The 21,977-nt window shown below is 46.8% G+C and overlaps 1 protein-coding gene across 2 annotated transcripts in view; it reads right to left on the minus strand.

Annotated features, from left to right (window-relative positions):
• Nucleotides 1-21,977, minus strand: part of LOC119460539 (suppressor of tumorigenicity 7 protein homolog) — a 56,080-nt gene that overhangs the window by 4,757 nt on the left and 29,346 nt on the right. For both annotated transcript variants that reach the window (XM_037721466.2, XM_037721464.1), the window contains 2 exons: nucleotides 12,349-12,448; nucleotides 9,716-9,813 (listed from right to left, as the gene is read on the minus strand). In XM_037721466.2, the coding sequence (XP_037577394.1) occupies nucleotides 9,716-9,813; nucleotides 12,349-12,448 (198 nt within the window). The remainder of the gene's footprint in view (nucleotides 1-9,715; nucleotides 9,814-12,348; nucleotides 12,449-21,977) is intronic.

Genomic DNA, 21,977 nt, shown 5'->3' on the forward strand with positions numbered 1-21,977 from the left:
AATGACTAGGCACAAAGAAAGAAAATGCACGTCACAAATAGAGGAAATACACGTCACGAGCGCATTTCCTTTCTTTAGCGCATTTCCTTTCTTTGTCCTTTGTTCTGCATTGAATTTTTCGTAACCATGAATTCAACATTTGAACCAGCCCAATTGGTCATCTGGATGTAAAGATATCGCATGCCTCAAACATGCGTGTTCATGGCAACAATGATGAATGAGTGGAATGCTGAAGGAAACGAAGGAAAACTAAAAGTGCATGCTATGGCACAAAAAGTTATGTGCACTGTCAGAATCATTTGAGAATGGAAGGGATTTGCCCTGCATGGTACGACATACACTCAAACCTCGTTATAATGAAGCAGGATATTACTAAATAATAGCTATGACAAAGTAAGTGAAATTCCTCTTGAAATCCCCATAGAGATTTATAGTGCAGTACATGCAATAATAGATATAACAAAGCAATTCTAGCTCCCCCTTCAACTTCGTTATGACGAGGCTTTACTGCATTGACAGCAAATAGCGCAAATAATACACAGACTGAGGAAAGGATATGACACATAGAACAAGTGTCGTGCCCTTTCCTCGGCCCATGTTCTATTTGCGCTATTTTCTTGCAATGTGGAAATCAATGTTACGTGAAGCATTTTGCACATAACATAACTGGAAAAGGTTACCAGATGGCACAACATGTCTGTGTAGAGTTTGTATAGGTTGAGCAATTGTCTGTGATGGCAATGTTAAGGTGACTAACACGACGAGGATGGCTCAACAACAATGCATGACGACTGGTTTATTGTTGTCATGTTTTTTATCATCACAGTACCTTTTCTGTTACGATTTGGGCCGATTCCAAAGGTGCACTCGTTAAATTGACTGATACCAAACGCGGTGCAATGTCATGTAGTACCTCAAAGTGCTAGTTGCCACAAAGAAAGAATGAGGAATCTAGTGCACTCTTGCATGAGGGAAGCAAACTGTTGCTGTGCAACATGATGCACAAGTCAACCGTCTCAAAGTGCTAGCTTGCACATGGGCATTTGACTGGCGAGTGCCTTGCCATGTGCAGCCTTTCCATGGCACAGTCACTGTTTGTACAAGGCTTGTCACAAATGACTAAGCTGGCTGGAACCTATACACAATGTAGATGAACGAAACGGTGACAACAGCAGTGTGCATGAAGAAGGTGAGAGTGAAAAATAAGTCTGGGAGCATGTGTGAAAATCGAGCCAAGCAGCCACCGGAAGGCACACACATTGTGTCGGATAAACGTGTTCATACTCGCAGATTGAGATCAATCCGTGAGCGATATTTTATACACCCAGAGGGCGCAAGGATGCCAGAATGATCAGGCAATCCGGAAAACAAATTTTAAATAAAAAATCAGTTTTATTTATGAGCTCGCTTGGTGTTGTGCCTCAGTGAAATTCATTTCAGTGAATGCTTCGGTGAAAAATGCTTCACTGAATGCGTTTTGCATTCGGCCATCGACGTGGTGCTATGAAGTGCTGCTCATATGTCATTTGCAACTTTGACTGCATGAAGCTTTCACAAAATTTAGGTTGTGTTATGCAAATTCAGTTCGGAGCTTTCTGTCTACACACGAGCTTACCCTGTTGCGTCCAGTAAACACACAGAGAGTGTGCCCACACTCCGAAATGCCACTGATGTGGTAGCCTGCCAGTGGCGCTGTAGTGGAAGGCTTGAGATTAATTTTGACAACCTAAGCTTCTTTAACCCTTTAACAACCAAGTTCTTTCCTAAAAAAAGTTCGCAACATGTACCATTTATTTATATGTCAAACCCAATCACTGTTGCACCATTCTATGAACAAGTTGGCAACAAAATTAAGGTTCCCACGAAGCTATGCCACCTGCTACCATGCCAGTCAGCAGTTTATTTTCATTATGGCCACACACCATACTGCCTAGGTCATTAAGCCTAACCAGCACTCCTTCAATCATTGACCAAATTTATGGTTCATTGCAGTACAATGAGCCTTGAGACGACGGGCCAGGTGACGGCGCTGTCTGATCTTTTCAGTCTTATGATTTTTCTTTGGTAAATATAATCATAAACTGATATTCTTCAATAAAATGTGGCTGATGATAATGACCTTAAAATGGTAAGTCAGCGTTTCTTTTTGTTACGCCCTTCTTTGTCCTCATCCGCTTATGCACTGTAGTCTTCAAGTGATGGAAATCAACTAGCCGAAGTCTTTACGTTACTAAGGCAACACTGACTTCCAAGCATGAACTGCAGCTGATGTTCGATTTGAAAGCAACTAGTATTCAGTATTTGCACATCCTTAGGTCTCCTATACCGATGTGTCACCACCAGGTCTTAGTTGCGGTGCCAGTTTGCTTAGGTCTTACAATATATTAAGTGCCAACATGGCAGTGCTTTCAGGCTCAAACAAGAGATTGGTGTGCATAAACACATCACGTGCAAAGGTCTTGAAGGCCACCTCGGCTAAAGTCCCAAATTACGAGCCAATTGATGGTGATTTTGTGTTTTACAGCATTAGGCACATTGCTATATTTCTTGGGCAGATAGTTTCGATAGTCAAGAGAGCTGCACATGTGCTTGTGCTGCAAATGCTTTAATGCTCACATGAACACAAGGGCAGTGTACGACTGTATGCTGCTTGCGCATGTGCCTCAGGTGGATTTAACCCCTTCGCTTACGCCTGCCCGTACCTGGTGTTTCGTGGCCCATTTTCCTGCTGCACTGAGCATGGTCCACAATGTAAGAAAGTTGCTCTATAATCTGCTTCAACCATCGCATTGCAAAATGCCTGATTTACTTTGGTCACAACAGGCTTCTGCATCAGATGTGGTAAAAAAACTAGAAAGTGAGCGAAAAATAGTTTAAAGCGTGCAGGAATGCAGAGTGTACTCTTGTGTTTTTTGTACTCAAAAACTTGTCCCTCATAAACTAAGCACGTGCAGCATCGAATGGTTCTGCTTCACAGTATTCGGTGGTATGTGCCGAAAACATTTGCCCACTCAGAAGCCTGCATGCTTTTTTTCGAGCCTGGTACTTTTGTTGCAATGGCTACATTAACAGAGTGGAGTCTGGCAAGCAGAAAGCTCTCCATTGTTTCACAAATAGCTCCTGCTGAAAGTGTAGACAAATATGTCCATCTAGTGAGCGAAACCCAAAACAACTAGAAAATAGCCTGCAATGTGCTGCCGCCTATGAAAAAAAGCCAGAAACAGCCGTTCTTGAGCAGCCGGCAAATCACCAGTCACTCCAACTTTGGCCTTGGCTGTCGTGGCTGGTGGATCGCCGAAACACTTTTCTAGCTAATAATATCACAAACTAATAAGCACTTTTTAACTAATAATAATGGCATGCACACGAAGGGCCATAGAATGGCCTCACTATTAAGGAAACATGTCTTCCGAATCTCTTTCGGCAAAAATGTTTCGAACCCTTCAAGTAGAGTTATTGTAGCGATGTGCTACTTTCTCTGTTTTTGTCGTCTCCGCTGGCACACTGGAAGCTACACAGGGAAGAAGCTAAGGGGGGAAAGCCCCACTCAAAAGTTGAGTGTCTCAGGGGCGAGAGGGCTCGTCGTGGCAGCCCGTGGCAGCCGCGGTATGCAGCGTGCGCCACTGTTGTGTGCACACCAGCAGTGCGAAGATGAAATTATTTTTCTCGCTTTTTGAATTGCAGGCATATGTATGTTTCATTTATTTCACTCAAAATTAGCAATTATAGTATTAATAAGAATGTTCATCCTGCACAAAGGGGGATACTGCGCCATAAAAACATGGACAACAGAAGTGGACAGGGCCGCGTCCATGTTTTTATAGCGCAGTATCCCCCTCTATGCACAATGAACATGCACCAACTAGCCCAACTTGCCGCTCTACTGAGAATGTTCTCGCGATCACAAAACCAGCCAATAGCTGCTGGTGGGCCCAGCTGCTTGTGATGATTCTTCATGACATTGTGGAAGTGAGAGCAAAAGAAGTTTTGACGTTTCTGACGCGAGATCATAATTTCGCTGCTGCATGCAATGCAATAATATTTGGCTGGCATGTTGATAGGAGTCTCTTCTACAGATCGGCAGCGTTTTCTTAATACAGTGTAGACCGCTTATAACGTAAGTCGCCGGAGTCGCGAATATCCGCACTATAAGCGGTACCGCACTATAACCAAAGCAACAATTTTCAAGGACCGCACATATGCAAAACATGTGCACCGAGCCGCCACGCGTATGCGACAGTCGAGAAATGCGGCTAGAACGTTTACATTCAAATTACAGTCGAATCTTGTTAATTCAAAATAATTCACACGGCGGCGCCTCCGACCGGCATTGCTCCGGCACCGCCATATAGAGTAAAAGCTTAGGAGAGACCCCTCAATGTCGCACGCGAAAAAAAAAAAAAAAAAGGAAAAAAAAAAAAAAAGCGGCGGAAATTTCACCCTCTCTCCAATGGCAAGGTCGCCGATTCTGTGTTGCGCCGGAAGATGCGTGTACGTGCCGACGTGTCAGCCACGCTACCGTAGCCACGCGTATAAAATGGCAGTGAACCATTCTTTATGCTTCATCTACTTTCTAGTCACGTGTTGACCTTGCACGCTGCGGCTACGGCGCAGAGGGAAGCAGCAGCACTGTCCCAGGCCGGCCAACGAAACTGCCCACGCCGGCTAACGCCCGCTTCCCGATAATGGCAGAAAACGAAACTTCGGGGAGCTGGCGCCGGGCCGGCTGGAGCGGCGGCGCTTGCACGGTGGCGGGCGCGCATGGTGACAGTTGAAAGTGAGGGAGTTATGAGGGAGGGCGAGGGGAGCCACCGAAGCGGCGGAGTTGCGCCGAGGCGAAATAAATCCGCTTCCCTGCCGCCCTCCTCCCTTACATTCCACGGTCTCCGCGTGCGCCCTGAAGGGCGCTGTGCCGTGCCGACACCGCCCGCTCCCTGAAGTTTCGTTTGCTGCCGTTATCGTGAAGCAAGCGTTGGCTGGCGTTGCAGTTTCTTGGCAGTTTCGTGGCGCTCGCTCGCTATGCGCGCCGTGATATTTCACGACTCACACTCAAGTTTTTGGTTTCAGCCTCACTGGCTGTTCGTTTGCACCACGTGCCCTTCTCCTCCACTTCATCTCTCTTTCTTCCTCGAGCACTCCTTGGGGCGCCAGTTTGAGGGGAGCGTTCGCCGTCTCCGCTGACTTCCGTACTCCCAGGCAGCCGCACTGTAACCGGTATTTCGTTTCCCGCAACTTGACTATAAGTGATACGTGTATACATGGAGTGCTATGGGAAAATTAACGGGAGTCTTAAAAGACCGCACTATATCCGGTCCTGCACTATAAGCGGTTACGTTATAAGTAGTCTATACTGTATTGCTTCATAAGTAGGGCATGGGAGTCGTGCTATTTGAGCTTTTTATTTCGAAGTACCGAAGCGATTGCGTAAAAAGTGTGCGACAAAAAAACGCCCGATTTGTGGAAGTGAAGGGACTGGTTCTTCCACCACGACAATGCACCCAGCCATCTCAGTGGGGCAATTTTTGGCAAAAAGATAGCACGACTCCCTTGCCCCACGCTCCTTACTCACATGACGTCGCTGCGTGCTACTTTTTTTTTTGTTTCGTCAAATGAAGAAGAACATGAAAGGACTGCGAATGCACAATGTAGAAGAGGTGCAGGAAAAAACGAGAAAGGAGCTATCAGCCATCAAAACAGACGAGTTTGAGAAATGTTTAGAAGAATGAAATCGCAGACTGGACAAATCTATTAAGTGTAATGGAGAGTACTTTGAAGGTGACAAGGTTGTTTTGTATAAAATTAATAAATAAATAGCTCTTTAAAAATAATTCCGGTCACTTTTGGGTACCCCCTCATACATAACTCGGCGTAGATTCCAGCATAATCACTGGTGCTCACGTCTGTTCTAGAATGCACAAGATTATTCGCATTGTGCATGCCATCTGATTTACACAAGTTTCGGCTAGCCGATAGAAACAGCGATGACATTCGAGAAAGTCCCGATGCATGCAGGCACGTCTTGCGTCGAGTGATAACTTTAATGGCCAAACTACACGTACACTTGCCGGCACGCGCAAACTCGTGCCGGCGTGCTTACGCATGCATAGATGGTGTGTGACAGATTGTACGCGTCCATGCAAGGCATGAGCACAAATATCTGTTCCAGAAAGAGATTGGCACTCTTGCTGTCTCGCGTTTCCACACACCTGGTTATGCGGCTACAGTGTGGTACAATCAACACTCAATGAGGCAGATTTATGTCATGTGAGAATGTGCTTTTTCTCTAGCTTTCGGCCGTCTAATGACTCTAAAAACAAAACAATTGCGTTTATCAATATTGCAGCCTTTTGAAGCACCATCATTAACAAAGTACAAAATGATGCCTGTCAAAACATCTACGAGTGAGCCAAGTGGGCACGTGCTGGTGCACTTCTCTTGTAGATGCAAACCATTATTCTTCGTGAGGTGCAGCAAGCGTAGGTGTGGTCTGCACCAGTTGTTAAATGTGGAATTGAGAAGATGGCGTGCGAACACCAACATGCCGAGGTGACGGGCGATCGTTGAGCTACCTGAACACAGAGAAGCCCCAAGTGCGGAGCGCCGAGTGAAAGGAATCAACGAGATGCTTCCGAGGGTTGTGGCGCGACTCCTGGCCACCCACGTGACTCCTTATCATATACAGAAGGGTGATGACGTCACGGTGACGTAGGTGTAGCACAAGGTGGGCAGACGAAAGTGATGGCACGAGCAGAAGTGAAACCGAAACTGACACATCGCGACACAATAGTTAGCAGGTGAAAAGCGGTACGCGGAAAAAGAATAAACAAATGATAAACAATGTACGTGTGTCGATATCAAAGCTCCAATATACATCTTCCGCGTTTGTTTACATGTGTTGAGCATCAATTCGACTTCCTGGTGTTTCTGTAGAACACAGATTTTATGTAGTCCCACTGTTTTTTTAGTTTTGTCTGTTCTTAAGTACGACCTTATTCCTTGTGTAAAGTGAAGTAATTGTTCACAATCTTTGTCACAAGTGTCGGAGTCATAAATGTTGCTAGTGCTACGCTACACATCAACACAAATAAAAAATAAAGAATGACCCCCCCCCCCCCCAACCACCTCTCTTCTATTTTCAACACACCCACTAATTTCAATTCCTGGTGAAGCTGGTCTGATGATCAGAAGCTGCCTACCTACAGTGGACAGTGCGCAGCTCTGACCTACACTGCACTTTTCCCATGGCTCTGTGTTGGCAATTATTAAGAAGTTTTCTTCTAGTATATGAGTGTGAATCCCATGATGTTGTTTTCCCCGCATGGCTCTCACATCTCCTGTAATATGGCAGCCCCTGTGTTGTACGAGCGCCAGCGTTAGTAGGTGGTTGCGCAGCAGTACAAGAGATGGCATGAGTGTTCTGCTGCCATCGCTACTTGACGGCGGGGATACTCAGGCACAAGGCGTACTGGCTTTCTCCTCTTTGGCTGGAGGTTGGCGTTGTACGCTCGCCGCCATGCTTTGATGGAATGTCCCGTGAAAGGCTTCGGAGCGAGACACCGGGATGGACAAACATTATGTTTCGAATGCGCCTCTGTTCGCTTGACTGCACCCACAAAGGACTTAAGCGTTGCTGTCCGGCATGGGGCGAACATATTCATTCAAATTCCTTGCGCAATGAGTAAAATTTTCTCAATTTGTCAGCGCTCAACAGCATGTTTCAATACAGCTAAACCTGGTTATAACGAAATTGGGAAATTCCCGAAAAACTTCGTTATAAAGAAAATTTCGTTATATGGAGGTTCGGCACAAAAATTCGAAAAAGAAATGCTTACCGTATTTACTCAATTCTAACCCGTCCTCGATTGTAACGCGCACCCGTTTTCCGTTTTCATCGAAGCACTCATCCTTGGAATGTCACACCAGGTACTGGATGCGTGGACGCGTGTCGTTTCGCACAAGCGCGAGGCACCGGAAACTATGAGCGAGCATCACGATGGCGTCGTATAGTGTTACAGTAGAGCCCCGCTGTTACGTTCCCGGGTGCTGCGTTTTCCCAGCTCTTACGTCGTTTTCGGCCGGTCCCGGCACAGCTCCCATAGAACCCAATGCATTGGTAACCCCGCTGTTGCGTCGCAACTGTGAGACCGTTCCCGCATCACTACGTTGCGAACTGCCACCTCGTGCCGGCCCGAGCGGCCATTTTGACTTTTCATGTCGCTTGGCTTGGTGGCTTGACGATGGCATTGGCCGCCCAAAGTGCCAGGTCCAACAACCATGACGTATTTTCGGTTTCCGACAGCAAAAGTAGGGCCCTTGAGATCCGTATTTGCTATCTAAAGATGGTGTCTCTGACGCGTTGTTGCCCTAAAATTGGTTTTAGCTCATAGATGCTCCGTATAAAATCTAAGGGCGATAACGCAGTCGCCGCGCGCCGTGTGCTGTATGTGCGAGTGAAAACGTGTGAGGGGAGCCGACGACCGTGTCTAAATCTCGCGCGCGCGTAAGAAAGAAAAGCAGGGAGGAAGCGTGCCTTCTTCCGTTGCGCTCGAGGCACTGGCGAGGGGGAGGGATAGCGGGCGGCGTTGTACTGTACTCTGGAATCAACTGCGTACTGCGCGGCGGTGCACGGTCGCGCGGGCCGTATCTTGAAAGCGATCTGCGTTGGGGCAGAGTCTAGGCAGTGTAGGTGCGTCGGCGGCTCGTAGCTTTGTGCGTGCTGTGTGTTCTCGGCGCTCAGTTTGCATTGAAGCGATAAACAGCGCGAAGGTCACTTCGCTCGCTTCTGCAGCGGCGCTTTCACACACCTCCAGCGTTCGACAGCGCGTGTCCGCGCTCATCGAGTGTGATGTGTCACAGCACCTGCCAGCGCGTTGGCAACATCAACTGGAAAAGGAGAGTGCCGCCTTGGCGGGCTAGGCCAGCTGCAGCAAGCGGCAGAATCAGGTTTGAATGAAGGGAGGGGTAAGGCCACGCCCGCGGCAGCATCGCCGGGTCAAGGGATGCAGGCCCGCCTCGCACACGCTCACACGCACGCACACATGCGCTTGCTTCACATTTCGTTGCGGCGGAGAAGGTGCTTCCGGTTGCTGCTCGCGCAATAATGAAAAAATTTGGGGCGAAATCTCTAGGAAAATTCGTTATTTCGAGGGGGTCTCCCACTGCCACTTCGTTACGTAGAGGTCTCAAATACACGTGCTTCTATGGAGTACAGGTGGGGAATAGAAAAACTTCGTTATATTCAAAAATTTGTTATATGGAGGTTCGTTTAAGCAGGCTTAACTGTAGTTGTAATTGGGCTAGCTGGCATTGGTGTATAAAAGGCGCAATAAATGCCCTTTGATTTGTTTCCACTACTGTGTTGTCATTCCTTTGTCCCAAGACCACACTTGAGACCCCACAGAATGTATTTTTATCACGTCTAATCAATCAAACACTGCCTCCATGCTCTTGCTACTTCCTGGATGAACTTAGACTGGCAGGTGTCATGCACCTGCTCTGTTCTGGGCAACTGGCAGATTCCTCTACGTCTACCGCTACTAACAACACAGGGCACGCATGCAGTTATTCACAATTATGTTTTATTTCCTGTGTTGCTAGCTATCATTACCAAGTCACATTAGAAAGGAGGCTGCTAGAGTGACATACTTCCCTTGATTAACACCTGAAGTCATGCTGAAAGTAGCTGGGCATGGTTGGGAATTGAGGCTTCACTCACATCACGCATCATCTTGACAGCCTCACGAACCTTGCCCAGCTTTCGAGCACACATGGCCAATCTCCGGCGCACGTACACAAGCACGTTGCAGTCCCTTCCTGCAAAAAGGCCACAGTGACTTCACAAATCTGCAGCTTGCACTGGCGCTGCAAAGCTCCTTCACGGTGCAAGCAATGGTAACAAGCTGTTTGCTCCAGCTGACTTCTGATGCTGTCCTACTTTAGGCAATGCTTTATTCAGCAAATAAAAATGAATAAATAACAAAGAGCCCAAGTGGTGCACCATTACATGAGTGAATGCAATGGATACAGAGAGTAGCGGAGCATTGCTCAAGAGTGCACCATGAGCGAGACTGCAGGCACCCACTGTTTTCAGGCAGAAATGAGGCAAGCATGCTGACAGGCTCTGGACAAGAGAACAATTTGAGCTACCATAAATAAGTCTTGTACTCCTCTCATACAAGCATGAAAGGCGGCACTACTGAGAGATGATGTTACAGCGTTCTATGTTGGTGGCTCATTGTGAGGCTCATTTTCTTGTCACACTGCAACATTTATCAGCCCTGTTCACAACAGACAATAACTATATAATGATGCTACCTGGAAGAAGCCAGCAGTGACAATTCTCACTTTTCATTGCGTGTTTCTTTTATTTGAATATACTTTTTTAGAATCTATAGCGCAGAAGCTCAAATGATGAGGAAGGCCTAGCTTGGGAGCTCCCTTTTCAAATCCACTAGATAAAAATGTAAAAACGTCTCATTAGTCAACCACTTTACTGAGGTTAGTAAAATCTTGCATTTGGAAGCAAAAGGTAAATTCTAGTAATTGTAACAGTTTTTTTCGGGGCCTTCATACAGTTTTACGGAACTAGTACACAGACACTGGAAAACAAATGCGAGTTGGAAATTTAGCATACTGCAACTTTGTATCTAAAACAGATATCTGAATTCTGTAAACTAAATCTGTTTGAACATATAATACGGAAAAATTCATTAGAAGATGCTATGTGTTTTGACCAGTGCTTTTTTGCAAAACTAATGTAACAAAAGTAATAGTTGCACATAAATCGTAAATCAGCATGTAGATTTTGTTTGTAGTAAATAGTCATCAGGTGCAGCTTCCAAAAATGTTGTGTCTTCAGTCTGTGTGCGTGCATGCGAGAAAAAGTTGTAAATTTTATTCAATTATTTTTACATTTTCTGATTTCTGTTTACTTTGTAAAAACTTGGAAGTTCCAAATAAATAAATTGTGCTCTACAGTCACTAGAACATGGCCTTTGCTTTTATATGAATTTTAACTCATTTCTGCATCTCACACCAGAAAATTTCATCCAATATGGTTAGACAGTCATCTAACAGGTGTTCTTGCATTCCACATATATATAGTGAAACCTCACTGTAATGAAGTTGAAGGGATGAGTCGAATTTACTCTGTTAAATCCATTACTTCATTATAATGGCTGTCAGCCTTCATGGTTGACACTGCTTGCAGAGAGGGAAGGAAGCTGTTGGTAATCACAGGGTGAGCTGATGTAAAAGAAACACCACTGAACAACCGTGTCTTTGCGAGTGAGATGACTGCATCCTCTAAGGCAGCGGTCAATGCTAATCCAGCTTTTCTGTTGTAGTGCGCCTACAAGTGGCAGCCTAACAGGTCTTACAGCGCTTTGCGAGTGTGCTGGGGAAGCACTGCAAGCCTCCGATTTTGTACAAAACCCATACCGTATATGAACAGAAACTTCTTAACAGAAAAGCATGTTTTCATGCTGGTGTCCAGTGAAGGGTGTTTCACAAAATAAGGCTTGCATTGCTGTGCTGGTTAGTTTACAAAAAAGCTCATAAGTTGAGCGATGGCCGAGAACATGAGCAGAGGTCGTATTTTGTGACGATCCATTTCGTCTTCTCATCTCATTATTTGTCGAGCAGAATTCTAGATCACAGTGATAACAGCAGCACAGCTTTGTCTGAGTCGATGACCAGGGCAAGAATAATGGACAATGAAATGGATCATCATATGGATAATTATAGGTCAGTATGTCCTTGAATGCCCATGTGCAGGAGTTTACTGCGGCCGTGGTTAGCAGATACAAAAACACTTTCCTCCACGTACTGTTGTTCAAATTTCATTACGGCATAGTAGATGACCTTTGACCAAGACACAGAGTGACTAAGTGCACAGAGTGCAGGAGGTGGCTGCAGCAGCGGAGTACGTACATGGCTGCCGACTTAGTTAGGAATGTTGCCAGAGTTTTGAGTAAAGTTCTGAACTACTGCATCAGACAATTTACAAGGAGCAACGTTGTGCACTGGCAGATTTCGGCATAATTGGCGCGAAATCATCAGATGATTGGGTTTCTATGAAAATTTCAATGGTGATTACGATTACATTGCTACATATCAATTAATTCATTGTAACCCGTTTCATTATAACAAGCTTTGATTGTATATGCCCTCGGTTAAACATTCTCAAAAATTTCAGTAAAATGAGCAGGTATATAGTGAGCAAATTCGTTGTTTTCTACAAGTTTTGAACCACAGTAGGATGCTGGATGGGAATTGCAACACATTTGCGTGAAAATGGCAATCATGCATTTAGCACACAATTCAGCATGAATGCATAATGTTGCTCACTGTGAATGGCTTCATGAAGGGTTCCCTGGTGCTGCAATGGCTGGCTTTTGCGATGGTTCGCCTCAGCATACTTGAGCGCTTGCCGAAATAGTCTGTCAGCCTGATGGGTAAACATGGAATAGACAGGGTGGGTGTTGAATGCCAAGTGGTTCACTGAAACCTTTTGAAAAGCCCTTTGGCTCTGAAAAGTAGCAATATCAGCCACCAGCCTCCTCTTAACCCTCCTCATTTTCTCCTCTCCCGACACTTCCTGCGTGCTCAGCGGCCACAGTGCTGGATACAACCTGCTTTGTCAGCTGACCTGCATCTCACGTAGGCATCGTGAAACTTGCTTTGCCAGTTTACTTATTTTTGGATGCCATTTCCCTGCAAAGTGCTGGTCGCACAGGCAGGACGCACATTCATTTTCCTACGTTTGTTCGCCAGCAGAATGCCTTACAGCTGTGTATTTCAACGCAGCAAATATCCCAAAAAACAATTTGCATTATTTTCAATTCCCCAAGGAAATTGTGCCATTGCTCATCATAAACTGTGGCTGCAAAATATTGAAAGAAAATGCTTCACTCCAATAAAACATGCTATTTATTGCAAGGCCTAGTATATTGTGCCTTTTTGAATACTTCCAGGCAAAGTTTAATTAACATTTTTCTGAATCTGGTGTACTGGGCACATCCACCCCCCCCCCCCCCCCCCCACCTCAACCTTCTTTATTTTTCAATGCTTACTTAAATATTGCCATTGACTTTGTGTGCTATTTATAACTGCTTACCGTACAACAGTCACAGTTCTCTATTAGCATAGTAGCAATCAATAAAGATGCTATTTTTTGATGCAATGTGTGTATGAAAATTTACTTTTCCTGCATAAATAAAAATGTTTACTCAAACTGGTTCGTTGCCTTTGCTAACCAGTACAGTAACCTTTCATGTCTGTCGTTCACTGTGCACAATAAACTGCATGCATATTTAATGCAATAAAATTTTCTAAATCCCTCACAATGCTGCTGACACACTGTTGGAAGCTGCATTTATCTGATTACATTCTGTTCCTCAATTTAGCAAGGTTGACTCTCTGCCGAGAAGTGCTGCAACCAACTTAATATATGAGAGCAGAAGAATTTTTTTTTTTTTTCTGAATGATCTGGCAATTGCAAACAGTAAAAGTATGAACTCCTTTTCTTCTCTCTTTAGTAGTGCACATTCGTAGAGGCACCACCATCTGGAGAACTTCGGTGCCCACAAATTTAAAACAGTGGCAGAGGATAACATCACGACAAATAAAGCTTGCAAATAAAAAAATATCGTTTTAATGGGTGTATTAAAAAGTTGCTCTCAAATTATTGGTATGTGAATTAGAAAATGACTCAAATTATTCCAATGTATGTTACGGGTGTTCTGCGGTGTTCCAAATAGAAGGGTCGGTTGACATCCACTGAAAGTTATATCGGCATCCATCTGTGCGAGAGTGAAATCCGAGAACTGGGAAGGCAAGCTGGAAGTAGTAGAGTACAGTACTCACTAAAATCAAGGGGCTTTATTTGGACACAATGTCATACAAGGAAGACATAAAAACACCTGAAGGATATTTTCCATTGGACTGTGCAAAATACACCAAGATCCAATGTAAAGAAAAAGAAATATTTTTTGGGAAACATTTTTCAGCAATAGGTGGGCAACACTAGGCAGAACATAAGAAACCAGCTTCACTCCAAGCCACTTAAGGCTTTATGTGGAACTTGTACCGCCATTTCTCATTACATGTGAAACATAAATGTACATTACATTTCTCCTGCATTACCTGTGTAATACGACTACAACCGAAGATCTTGCATCCTTAAACCCCTCTGTTAATGCCAAAAGGCCCCGAGCGTAAAAAAAAAAAAAAAAAAAGTAAATGGAATCGGTCTTTCACCTTTGACTGTGCTTTGACTCTGACTGTGACTCGACAAGAAAATATTGTTTTGGTTGCTATGCAATACTTGTCCATAAAGGGTTAATTGCATAAAGCTGCCACTAATCTCCTTGCACAGGCACAGAAGTATTAAGCAAAACACATGTGCATTTGTGTATGACATGTTCTGCACAACAACCAAACACGAATGCACATCAGCACCCATAAGAGTTTCCTACAAGATTACTGAGAAGCAAATCGGCTTCAACTGTCTAACAGACATTATGGGAATGTCAGAGTATGGGTGGTTTGGCCTTTATCGAATGTGATTGGGCTGAAAAAGCGTAGCTGCAAAAATAAAGCTTTCTTTCTAGTGAAGTCTTGGTTCTCCCATAATACATCTTTCATTAATGTTTACTCACATATAGTGCAACAAGTAAGTGACGAAAACAGAAACATACGATGGACACCGAAAGATGGCGATTGCAGAATTTTTTTCTTTCTTCTGGCTTCTTCAACCAGCAGGTGCTGTTTCGCACTTGATATAACTGTATACCCCAGCACAAGTGCTTATTTCTTTGACAAGAGACATTCTTCATAATAATACAGAAAAAAGCAGCAACTTTACACTCAGTTATGGTAGAAAGTCAACCATTGTGACACACAAAATGCTGTTCATGAGACTTGTCTTGAGCTCTCAAAGAAGATGTCAATCTGAAGCCTTCACTCTCCGGCATTCCCACACATCAACACAGGCCGCTTTTCTGCCTATGTAATTGTAAGGAATATTTAGCACTAGGGGTGGGACTGTCCAAAGTCATTTTGGCGCAATTTCTGGAGTAGGTCAAAATGTGTGTTGGAGCAGTTTGGAGCAGACAAAATAGCATCTTGGAGCAGCTTGGAGCAGACTAAATTTAATTTTGGAGCGATTTGTAGCAGATAAAATGTCAATTTGAAGCAGTTTGGAGCAGGCCAATCTGAATTTTGGTGTCTAATGCGAACACAGGACAAGAAAGCAGCAGGCAGCGTTCGCAGCGTGTCTCAACCAGAGCAGCTACAGCAATCTCGAGCTCGCGTTTTCCGGATGACTGGCGATGCGGCTGCAGCACCGGGCATTCCTCTTCACTACAATTGCCCCCCACTGGAAAAGGAGCCATCCTGGCAACTCATAGGGAACATGGAATCATTGGGTCATAATACGGCTTAAGGCGTTGTACGTGGACAGTTTCATGACCACGACAGTGTTGGTCCATAGCTGGCGTGACAGGCTCGACAATATAGTTCACAGGCGATGTCTGCGCTACAACACGGTAGGGTCCTTGATATTTGGATACAAGCTTGGATGAGAGGCCAGCAGGAACGGCAGGAACCCAAAGCCACACAAGGGAGTCCGGAAGTAAGTGACAATGCAGGTGATCATCGTCACGTCGAGATTTTTGTTGCCATTGGTCGACGGCTGTAAAGGAACGGGCGAGCTGACGACATTCCTCTGCGCGGCGGGCAGCTTCAGAGATGGGTGTACTTCGGATGAGTCGGGTCTGTACGGAAGAATGGTGTCGAGGGTAGTCCAAGGTTCGCGGCCATACAAGAGGAAGAATGGGGAGAAGTTTGTGGTCGCCTGTGGTGCATTGTTGTAGGCGAACGTGATGAATGGCAGAATCAGGTCCCAATCAGTATGATCAGAGGCGACGTACTTGGAGAGCATGTCGCCAAGGGTGCGGGTAAATCTTTCCGTCAGACCATTAGTTTGAGGATGGTAGGCAGTGGTGGTGCGATGAACGATGCGACATTCAAGGAGCGCGTTTACAACTTCGGAGAGGAACACACGTCCTCTATCGCTCAAAAGTTCGCGAGGTGCGGCGTGACGGAGAATAATGTTTTTCAGTAGGAAGGATGCTATATCACGGGCTGTGGCAGCAGGCAGAGCGGCTGTTTCTGCATATCGTATCAAGTGGTCGATGGCGACGACTATCCAGCGGTTTCCGGAAGCCATGCTTGGAAGGGAAGGTGTCCATACAGGTCAATCCAACTGTGATCAAAGGGCCTGGCAGGACACGGGATTGGCTGGAGTGGACCAGAGACATGCTGAGCAGGAACCTTGCGGCGTTGGCACTGAGGGCACGACCGAATGTACTTGCACACAAAGGTGTACGTGCCCCGCCAATAAAACCTGGAGCGAAGCCAGGTGTATGTCTTGAAGACACCCACTGTGCACACTGCTGGTCAGTGTGGAAGGCAGAACATATTTCACCATGAAGATGTCGAGGTATGACTAGGAACCACTTGCGGCAGATGTAATTCCGGCGATAGACAAGTCCATCCCGCATTTCGAAGTGAGAAGCTTGACGGCGCAAAGCTCGAGAGGTGGAGGAACAGTCGATGGGTTTGAAAGGAAGCGAATAAGGGCACTAATCCAGGCATCCTTTTGTTGCTCCGAAGCCATGTCGCAGCCTGCTGGGAACGAAAGTACTTGGTCAATGGCAGAGAGGCAGGCATCGCTTTCGGTTGACACGGGTGAATGGGAAAGCGCGTCGGCGTCGATGTGGTGGCGGCCAGACCTGTAGACAATGCGCACGTCGAAATCTTGCAACCGCAAAGCCCAGAGAGCTAATCGACCTGAGGGGTCCTTCAACGTGGACAGCCAACAAAGTGCATGGTGGTCTGTAATTACATCAAAGGGGGTGCCATGAGGTAGGGTCGAAATTTACCAAGTGCCCAGATTATGGCCAAACATAGTGCCCAGTGACGCAGTATAGGTGGCGATGTTAATAGACGACGCAACTCTTGGAAGGCATCGTCACAAGCAGGGGACCAGGCGTAATTGTTCAAGTCGCTCCATAAAAGCTGATTCAAGGGAGCGGTGATGGACGCAAAATTTCGAATGAAGCGGCGAAAGTAAGAACAAAGGCCAAGGAAGCTGCGAAGTTCTCTTACGGAGGAAGGTTTGGGAAAATCAGCAACTGCACGGGCATCAGGAAGAATACCATGTTTAGATACGACATGGCCAAGGATGGTGAGCTGACTTGTGCCAAAGTGGCATTTCTTCAGGTTGAGGTGAAGACCGGCGGCAGTTAATCACTGTAACACTTCCTCCAGTCTACAGAGATGGGTGGGAAAATCGGCCGAAAAAATAACCACATCATCTAAGTAGCACAGACACGTTTTTCACTTGCGACCATGCAAAAGGTTGTCCATCATACGCTCAAATGTTGCTGGGGCGTTGCAAAGCCCGAAAGGCATGACACGAAATTCATATAGGCCATCTGGTGTTACAAAGGCCGTTTTAGGTTGGTCTTCGGGTGCCATGGGGACTTGCTAATAGCTGCTACGTAAGTCGATAGAAGAGAAGAACTCTGCGCCTTGGAGACAGTCAAGGGCGTCGTCAATTCTCGGAAGAGGGTAAACATCTTTACGAGTTATTTTGTTAAGACGACGGTAATCGACACAGAATCGAATCGATCCGTCCTTCTTCTTAACAAGAACAACGGGAGACGCCCGGGGGCTATCCGAAGGCTGAATGATGCCGTGCTTCAACATGTCAGCTATATGGTTGTCGATGACACGGCGCTCTGTTGCGGATACACGATATGGTCTTTGTCGCAGTGGCGCACTGTTACCCGTGTCGATGCGATGCCAAACAGTTGATGTGTGGCCCAAGGGAACATGCTGGCAGTCGAAAGACGAAAGGAACTTGTCGAGAAGGCGTAGAAGCCGGGTGCGTTGGGAAACAGTCAACGTGTCAGTTATGGAACTATGTAGAACATCGGGCGAAGTCGGCTCCTGCGCGGGGTTACAGGTCACTCCGGCGACCTCATGAGTGGCGATGGAATCAGTTGGCATGCCAATGATGGTAGCAGGGTCGACACACTGGACGCGGCCAACGCACTCCCCACGAAGCAAAGTGAGAGGACAGGACAATCGGTTGGAGACGAGCAGTCTGCTGACGCCGGCATGAACGTCCAAAACAGCGAAAGGCAGCGGGGAACATTTGCGACGAGCGAAAATGGCGGATGGCGTAAAAAGTGCTCTGGCATCAGCAACAATGTTGCATGACACTGTAGCAAGGGCAAAAGAGGGTGGTGGAATTGTAACTGCCTTCGGCAACAAAAACTTTATCTTCAGGTTCACGAGCGTCAAGGAGCGGGGCGTCTCACAGGGTTTGAAATTCAACTTCAGCACGAGAACAGTCGATGACGGCCTTATTAGCGGAAAGGAAGTCCCAGCCCAAAATAAGATCGTGGGAACAAGCACACAGCACCAAAAACTCGACGATGTAGAGGAGGCTGTTGATCACAACACGTGCAGTACACGCAGCTGCAGGCGTGATGCGGTCTGCGCTGACAGCACGAAGGGATACGTTTGACAGTGGCATCTTAACTTTCCTGAGCAAACGGCAAAGCCTGGCACTAATAACTGAAACTGTGGCACCAGTGTCAACGAGGGCAAGTGCAGCGATGCCATCCACATATACACCAATAACATTAGTCGGAGAAGGGAGAGGCCTTGGTCTGTTCGTGGGTGACGTAGTTCTCGCCTCTGGAACTGCGGCGATTAGTTTTCCCGGTCTGGCGTAGAAGGACGACGACGTATCGGCGAAAGCGAGCAACGTCGGGGTGGTGGCGAACGGTGGTCAACAAGAGGGTGGTGGTCCGAGTAAGAAGACATCTGGCCAGGGTTCTGTGTCGAAGCTATGGCGGTAGGATGTTGGGCGGCGACAGCAAAATCGTGCAATGTGGCCAGGTACACCACACGCAAAACATATTGGGCGGTTGTCAGAAGTGCGCCATTGTCCACTGCTTTGTGGGTACCGCGGCTGAACGAAGTGGGGAGCTGGACGCAGTGGCACGGCTGATGGGAATGGCGCAAAGGTCTGAGGTGGCGGCCGTGCAAAAGCCTCGGCATAGCTGAGAGGTGCAGTCACCTCGGGAAAAGCAATGAGAGTCGGCACCGGCGGAGTCTCGCGGGCAGAAGGGAGAGCTGCGCAAACTTGCTCTTGGATGACCTGGGGAAGGTTGGCCGGTAAAGGCGAGGGTGGTGACGTGGCTGAAGACAGCAGCGAAATCTGACGAGCGACCTCAGCACAGACGAACTCTTTTATCTGGCAAAGCAGGGAGTCCGTGTCAGGAGCCACGGCTACGCTCGCGAGGCTTTCATCGGACACAGGTGGGCGCCGTGTGAGAAGACACTGCCTGCAGAGCTCGTCAAAACTTTGGCAAAGCTCAATGACCTGAGAAACAATTTCAGGGCTTTTTGACAGCAGCATATGAAAGGCATCATCGGAAATGCTTTTCATGATGTGACGTACCTTGTCCACCTCCGCCATCGTCGGGTTGACACGCCGACGGAGGTCGACGATGTCCTCTATGTAGCTGGTGAACGTTTCACCAGTTTGCTGGGATCAGCTGCGTAGGCGTTGTTCAGCGTGAAGCTTGCGCACGCCATGGCAGCCGAAAACATCTGCAATGCTGGTTTTGAAGCGAGCCCACGTGCGGAGATCGGCTTCATGGTTTCTAAACCACAGCTTGGCGACGCCCGAGAGATAAAACATCGCGTTGTTGAGCTTGAGGGTGTCGTCCCATTTGTTAGTGCTGCTGGCACGTTCATACGATTTCAGCCAATCTTCAACGTCTTTCTCATCGGTGCTGCTGAAGATGTCAGGATCCCACAGACGCTGGGCACCGGCACATATGATGGCTGGAGTAACCGGTGGGGATGTCGGGCTGGGGTCGTCAGGCATGATGGACGTAATTCCAGGTTGGGGGAAACCGCAACACCTCCACCAAAATCTAGTGCGAACACAGGACAAGAGAGCAGCAGGCAGCGTTCGCAGCGTGTCTCAACCAGAGCAGCTCAGGCAATCTCGAGCTCACGCTTTCCCGATGACTGGCGATGTGGCTGCAGCGCCGGGCATTCCTCTTCACTACAGGTGCAAATGGAATACGGCAGCGCACTTCGAAACCACGACGAAACACAGAATAAACCAACAAGAAGGTCGTAGTAGAAGCGCACTTCGTAGCTATGGCTAATGTTACTAGACCAGTTTCAGTTGTAAAATTCTCCGCCCGTGCGCTTACCGCTGCTGTCGCCACTCCTTGGACAGCCGCCAGATGGCGGCGCCATTCCATCGCGCTCCACTGCAGATGCCTCGCTGCCTTGAGCTCGTACGGACGGGCAGCTTGCGTGTGTTTCACGCTCGCTGGCGTTCTCCCTATAGTCCAAATTAGTGATACCATGCGAAAGCGGTATCCACCTACAGCAATAAGATATATCGGGCTAGTTGGTTCATACTGAAAGAAGGGTAAACTGTACGATAGGAAGAAACGCATACGACGAAGTGCAGAGGCTGCTTTTTTAAGTGTTGTGTGTTTCTTCCTGCCGCTTGAAAAATTTCACGCAGTTTACTTTTCCCATACAGCAGCTTGGCACGTTTCCTCGCTGCTTTTACTTGCTTAACACATTGGTCTGGGGCAGTTATATGCCCGCTAGCAAGACCAAATTTGTTAGCCACTTAAAGTAACCGTACAACTTTCTTGTAAACCAATGAATGTTTTATTAAAGAAAACGAAGTAAAAAACAACTGTATGCCCCTATATATAGCTAATACTTAAACTGTCACAAGGGACATAATCTAGGCAAATGATTTGGGCCTACGTGGAAACCAACTCCACCTACCACAGGTTGGCACATTTCCTTGCTGCCTTTACTTCAAGACTGGATTCCCGCCGCTGCTCCAGGAACCTTGCCTAGGAATGCATTTTTATGCAAGGTTCCTGCAAGGTGTGCGTGCATGCATGCGCGTGACTAAATAAAAATTAGTGTAGCTTGCACAGGTCGCGCAAGGCTAAAGAAACAGCGGAGATGATTGGCACCTAGCTGGTCCTGGCCTTATGGGTTATGCTCTTCTGGAATTTATTGAAAATTGATCGATTATCGATTACCTATTGATTGGCTGTCACAAGGTACTGGCCACGTTGTATCAGCCTAGCCAAGTATTAGCCACGTATTAGCCTAGCCCAGCCTCTAGTTGGGCTAGGCTAATCACTACCAAGTCATCCCCAGAATTTTCCGGAATTTCTTGATTATTGATAGATTAGATATTGTTTGGCTATCGCAAGGTAATGCGAGGCGCAGCTATGCGCAGTGACGTCATCGCTAGGCGAGTTTTTGCAAACACTACGCGGGGAAGCAAAAAGCTTAAACAGCTCCATTGTTAAAAATTTAATGATGCGTGCACTCAGTTCCTGAAAGCGCAAGGGGCACCCAACACGACTCAGCGTATTCGCTGACAGCTCTCCAAGATGGCGCAGAACAGGTCACCAAACATCTCTCTTCGTTTGCGTTTTATTTTTTCCCCCAGTTGGTTCGACAGATACGAGGGAAGGTTTGGGAACACTTTCGGCACCGCACCCTCGGCAAATGTCCACTTGTCTCGTGGCACTTGAACCGTCTGTCCATTGATAATATGCACAAACACTTTAAGATGTCCTGCTCATGAAAGTGTAAATCACACACCATGGATTTCGCAGAGAGTTCCCGGTCGGCACGAGCAATATCGCTCTGTTGAACGCCGAGCAAAGTGTCGCATTGCTGGGAGCACACAAGAAGTGGTGCACCGAACTGTCGACATCGTTCGATAGCCGCTTGTTGCAGTCAGGAACGCAGAACGTCGGCATCGTCTGCTAATATCCTTAACAAATGCGGTGAAGGCTACAGTTTCGCGGATGACATGCTTCCTGAAA

This window comes from Dermacentor silvarum, chromosome 8 (assembly GCF_013339745.2).
Source record: "Dermacentor silvarum isolate Dsil-2018 chromosome 8, BIME_Dsil_1.4, whole genome shotgun sequence".
Lineage (NCBI taxonomy): Eukaryota > Metazoa > Arthropoda > Arachnida > Ixodida > Ixodidae > Dermacentor > Dermacentor silvarum.